The sequence below is a fragment of the Apodemus sylvaticus genome, chromosome 6 (genome assembly GCF_947179515.1).
Source record: "Apodemus sylvaticus chromosome 6, mApoSyl1.1, whole genome shotgun sequence".
In the NCBI taxonomy this organism is placed as follows: Eukaryota; Metazoa; Chordata; class Mammalia; order Rodentia; family Muridae; genus Apodemus; species Apodemus sylvaticus.
Window position 1 is genome coordinate 88,743,697 of NC_067477.1, and position 6,000 is coordinate 88,749,696.

Below are 6,000 nucleotides of genomic sequence, written 5' to 3' on the forward strand. Positions count from 1 at the left end.
AATCTCAGTGAATTCAAAGTAAGCTGGTCTACAGAGCAAGTTGCAGGTTAGCTAGGGCTATACAGGGAAACCCCATCTAAAGAAAAAAAATTTAATAAAATAAAAAAATTAAATTAAAAAATAGTAACATTCAGTTATATGTGGTAGCACATGCCTTTCATCCTAGCACTGGAGAGGCAGAGGCAGGCAGACAAGACCAGCCTGTTCTATGTAGAATTCAAGAACAGTGAGGGCTACATGAGACCCTTTTTCAACAAAATAAAATACTATTCAGCTTAGCTCTTCTAAACATGCCAAACAAGGAAAGTGTACACTAGCAAGACAGGGTCATTCCAGTGAAAACCTTCCACTCCCTTTGCAAAGTCCTTTTCACACCTCTTCACATGCCTTGAATACCAATAAGCCTCCGAAGTTCTTGTTCTGGTTAGCAGCCTTTATAATGCCATTAATAAATAATTAAAGAAGCAGCTCATATAGTTTAAGAATTAATCGATCCCAAGAGTATTTCCACCATAAACACACTAATCAATAAAAACCTGCCATAATATTTTACATAGTACTTACAGTCAAGTGTATGTGTACAGTTATGTACTAAAGGGTCCCTAGAAGCTCAGCCCTTTCCGTGATGCACAACCATCCACTAAGTCTTAAGCTTAACCACATAAAGCACAAGCATTTCTGGAAATCTCCATGGTCACATAACTTTGCAATAAGCTATAACTATATCACTTTCTTTCTGAGCCAATCACCCAAAGAAAGCAATGAGCAGTCCTCCAGAGAGGAAACTGATTTCATTTTCCTTGAACAAGTATCCTCCTAATTCATCTGAACCACAAAGCCTTTTAATTTCTTAACAAGCTGGGACTACTAAAAGTCCTACAATTAAGGTCATTTCCATCTGTTTCATATCTGTTAACCTTGAAATAAAAAACCAGTGTACATATCTAAAAATCAATAAAGCTGGATGAAGTGCTTTAACACAGATAGAAACTATTTTATTTAAAATTCACTCAGTGCTCCACATATACAGGTCTAGGCACTTCTATCTCTGCCTCTCACTGCATCTCTCATTCTCTTTTTCGGCTGCTGTCTGTTTCTGAAGCAGGGTCTCACGCAGCCCAGACTGGCTTACCAGCCAGATGTTGGCCTGGCTCCACTTGCTCCCACTTCCCAGTGCCACAATTGCAGGTCTGAACCATCCTGCCTGTTCATTGTTTGTCCAGGCACAGAAATGGCAAATGACTGACAACTGATTACACAAAACAGCCTTGTGCCGCATTACCACAATCAACTCAGCACATTTTCCTCCATATCCTAGTACTTTTACTTAGCTGTCATAAACTATTTCCAGAATTATAATAGCTTGTGAATCAGTAGAGCTTCTGAAAGAAAGAAAACTTTAAAAGTTTACTAATGAAATTCAGTGATATTTAACAATATTTAACAATACTGAGAAAATTCACACTAATTAAAACTAACTCTTGACGATAAAAAAGCTCCAGTTTTGAGATGAAAAGTTCACTATTCATAAGCAGAAAGCCAGAAAATATTAAGCAAATAACTATCAAATATTTCAAATAAATTTCTGCAAATGTTATAAGAGAAGCATTAAAAATATTAACTCTTATAGTGACAAAAATCAGAGGAAGAAATCTTAACTGAATATTAAAAGTACCTGTCTCTCATCCATGATGGAAAATATAAAGATATACAAATATACAAAATATATAGAGAATCTTCCAAATAATTCAGATGCACTAAAAAAAAAAAAAAATACTTTAAGGCAAAAAAGTAAGCCAAAAAGTTAAAAATGAGAACTGCCAAACTAGTCAAACTAGTCCTATACTTTCATTCACACTAGTGTCTTTTACAGGTTTCAAAGTTTAATGTAGATACTAGTTTGCTTAACTGAGTAATTTTCCTTTTTACCTTATTTAAAATACCTCTTAATGAATAACTCATGTTATCTCATTCCTGAAGTTTCAATTAAATACATAATTTGATAAATGCAAGTGAATATTTTCATATGAATCATTATTATTGATATTATGATCATATATGTACCTTACTTTACTTTATTAAGACTAGCATAGTGACAATATCAAAAGTGGAAACAAACTAAAAAGGACAGGAATGGAAGAAAGGAGGAGAAAGGAAAAAGGGAGAGAAAAGGGAGGAGGAGGGATCTCACACTGTGTGGGAGGTCACCACACACCACGGAACTTTAAATAAGACTTAAGTGTGACTCTTATTCTGTGGTTTCTAATCAAGTTATTTTCACCTTCTCGATCTGTTTTGTCACACAGCTAATAGTGACAATATATCACCTAACTCACTGCCTTCTGACCAGGGAAAATGCCTGTTGAACATGACTAATAAAAAAAAGTAAGAAACCCTTTCATGATGCAGGGCATCTCATTAGATTTTGAGATCTAACAATTAAATCATAGCCCCTAAGTCCTAAGACCTGCTGAGTGGTGTAAGCTATCACTTGCAGACACACAAAGTCATTTATCTACAGTATTTCAAAATGGAACTGTTTATGGGGCTTAAAAAAAAAAAAAGACAAACTAAGTTCAGCAAAACTCTTAAGTAATGAATTGTTTGCTGCTCAACTAATGACAATATTCAGATGAGGAAGTAAGATGGTCAAGAAAGCTGAAAGGCAGCTGAGCAAAGTGGTTGGTTTCTGAGCTGAGTCAGGAGATGCGATTTCTAGTGTCAACTATTTCACTAATAACTGTTTGACCTTGGACAAGTCTCTGGGCTTCAGTCTGCTTATCTATAAAATGTCTATGGAAAATCAGAGATGAGATCAAAGTACAATTTAATCCGAGTCTTACTTTAGAGCAGCAGCCCCAAGTACTGCTTGATAAAATAGCTCTACAGGAACTGCCAGCATTTGCACACTGGCTCTGCCACCAACAAGATTGTGTGATGTACACACAGCATAAGGACAGCTTACTACCATCGCTGACCCGTTTAAAATGCTTCACTGAAACATGAAGTCATATTAAAATGCAGACGTTTAGAATCCTCGGGGTATCCAAATCAAGGCAGTATCCTTGTATTAACACACTACTTTCATGGGAAAAGATCAAAACTCTATGAAAAGTTTTTATCAAAAGAACATTTCATGCAATATATTATAGACACCACTGAAAAGTTATTAATTCTGATATAAGAACAGTTTCTCACTGAAATCTCAGAGTAAACTAAACTGAAATGCTATTTGCATTTTTAAATCTACAACTAATGACAACTTATAACCATAGTCTGTGACAATGAAAGTAACTTCAGAAATATGTAGAATTAGGAAACCTAAAGTGAATGTCTAACTCCTAGAAATTCGTAGTTCATAAGCTAACAATCAACCAATAGGGATTTCCCAGGCACGTGGTGTATGCCAGATTCTGGGCACAGATGAAAACAAATACTAAAGTACAAGGCTTCTTAGCTAGACAAGTTCCCTAAACTTGGAAAAGTCCAGTGTGTCCTATTGCACTACCGCTCTTCACAGTAAAATCCACTGTGTCGAATGTTTGATGTCCTTTTTGGCCCCGTGTAGGACTGTTTCCCAATGACCATCAACGCTGTTTATTACCCTTACATCAGCTCACAAAGATGTTTAAACCAGTCCCTAACATCAGGATCCTTACAGAACCTAAGAGAGCAGCTTCTGGGATTTAATCAAATCTACAAGCGTCAGATATCCACACCTGCAACAGACCTTTCGCACAGCTATGTCACCTCTGGTCATTAAACTAGTTGCACCGACTAAGTTCTTCCCCTTAAAGTATTGCTAGTGCAGGCAAACACTACTTCTTCAAAAGTCTGGACAGTGGGTACTAAGGAAGGGGAAACTGATTGGTTCATCCTTGTTGCCCTACTTCCATTTCAGGTCAAATGAGGAAAAACTGTTCCACAGCGAGAAGTAAGGGGGCCAACCGCAGGTCCTGAAGGTGGATGCCAAACTGAACTTTGGGATCAGGGGACTGAAGGAACGTGACGGGATGTGGGGGCAGGGGAGGAGGGCACGAGGCCAGCGAGTGTGGCTGGAGGAACCTGGCTCACTTCGCGGAGCAGCCAGTGTAGGGGTGAAAGGCAGAATCGCTCAGGCCGGCTGCCACGGCCAGGAGAGTGAGCCAGCCGGGAGGGGAAGGGCTCCCGCAACCCGGGCACGCAACCCGGGCACGACAAGGGCCAGCACCAGGACGGGGAAAGCACGACCGCCTCGGGGCAGCGGAGCGGACTCCACCAAGGAGCGACAGCTCGGGCGAAGGGGAGCGGCGGCAGGAGGAGGTGGAACTCTGCCGAGTCAGCACCGCGCCCACTCGGTGGCACTTGTAGGAACCCGGCGGCTGCCCGGCCGGGCCTCGGCTCCGGTCGGGCCCAGCGCCGGGAACGGCGTCTGTGAAGGGCTGGCGCCGGCCGCTCACCCGCCTCTCAGGTAAACACTGGGCGCCGCTTACCTCTGTTAACATCATTACACCCCGAGGGAGTGAGGTCCTCCCTAGCCTCGCCGCATGGCAACAGCCGTAGCAGCAGCGGAAACTGCCCGGGCCGCCGCCAACGGCGGCAACTGCTGCTTCAGTCCTGTCCCGGGCGGCGGCTTTACTCGGCTTCGCTGGCTTCCCCCCGGCCCGGCTGCTCGCGACGGACGCGCCGCCATCTTGGAAGAGCGACGTCCGCGTCTCCCCGCGACGTGCGCTCCCATTGGCTGGCGCGCCGGGCGCGAGCGTCTTGTGACTGTCTCCATGGCGCCGGCGCGCGCAGGGACGGCGGCGGGGGCTGGGCCACGCGCGACCCGGGTCCTCGGCTGCTGGCTGGATCGCGGACCACCGTGGTGGCCGGTTTGCGGGCTGGTGGCACAGCGGAGGCTGCGTGCCGGCGGAGAAACTTCCACCTCGCATCTCCCCGACCCTGTGGAGACCGTAGAGTGCTCGGGACACTCGGCTGCCGTCCCCTCCGTCGCGAGGTGACCTGAAACTGCCGCCCGCGCCGCGCCTCATTCCAAAACTTTGGCCGAAACTTGCCTCTGATGCTCCCAGCGCTCAGTAAGTCTTGTGCTGGGTGCGCGACAGGTTGTAGATGTGATCAGGGCAGATCGCCTTCACCCCGATCCTGGCAGAGTTAAAGGCTACTGCTTTTCTGATTGGCCAGAACCTGCAAGCTTGAAGGCTTGGTGATTCTTTCATAGTCTTAAAACTCAATCAGCTTTTGCCCGGTAGCTGTAGTCTCCACAGCTTTATTGAGTTTTATTTTTTAAATACTTATTTTTAGATATAAGAGTGAACGCATTTCAACATATGTCTCTGTAAGTACTTAGGAATGAAATGAGACTGAACTCTGAAATTCTGTGACTAGAACTGCTGATACCATGACACCTATCCCAGTCCACTTCTACAGGAATGATAGTAAAAATCACCTGCTTCTTCCTAAATTGCTGTGAAGTAGTTTTCTTGAAAAGCCTCTGCTGTTACAATCCATTTTACAAGGAAACTGAGAAGTGTTTGGACTTGAAAAATAAAACACTTGTATCGCATTCTTACAAAAAAAAAAAAGTTTATAAAAGGGATTGTGGAAAACTAAAGGCAGCAGTTACTTCCTCTGTACTGGAATCTTTGCCCTTAACAGTGGTACTATTGTGGTAAATGTAATTTAAGGAGGTACTCATAAATTCTCACGACAGTGAATAAAGCAAATGCATTACAAACCCTGTGTTACCTGTATTCTGTTGTGTCCCTCAAAGGAAAATTTGATTTAAGGATATCATACAGACTTTAAAGAAAAGCCCTCACTGCTCCATTCAGTGAGTTTATAGCAAAACTGTTTTTTGTTTTTACTGGGCAATTTAATATCTGATTTTTCTGTTACTGGAACAAGAACATCCTAACTTCTACAATATAACAAAATATAACTGTAGTGTTGGCAGATTAATCTATAAATAGAAAACAAGGTTGAAAAATGCAAACTATTAATATTAAGAGAAACCAAGAG

The 6,000-nt window shown here is 42.6% G+C and overlaps 1 protein-coding gene across 2 annotated transcripts in view; it reads right to left on the minus strand.

Moving 5' to 3' along the window:
* Positions 1 to 4,771, minus strand: part of Snx13 (sorting nexin 13) — a 110,456-nt gene extending 105,685 nt beyond the window's left edge. Inside the window, exon 1 of one of the 2 annotated variants that reach the window (XM_052185934.1) lies at positions 4,473 to 4,771. In XM_052185934.1, coding sequence (XP_052041894.1) covers positions 4,473 to 4,487 — 15 coding nt within the window. In that variant the 5' untranslated portion in view covers positions 4,488 to 4,771. The remainder of the gene's footprint in view (positions 1 to 4,472) is intronic. The other variant, XM_052185935.1, reaches the window with a different exon arrangement.
* Between the last annotated feature and the right edge of the window lie 1,229 nt (positions 4,772 to 6,000).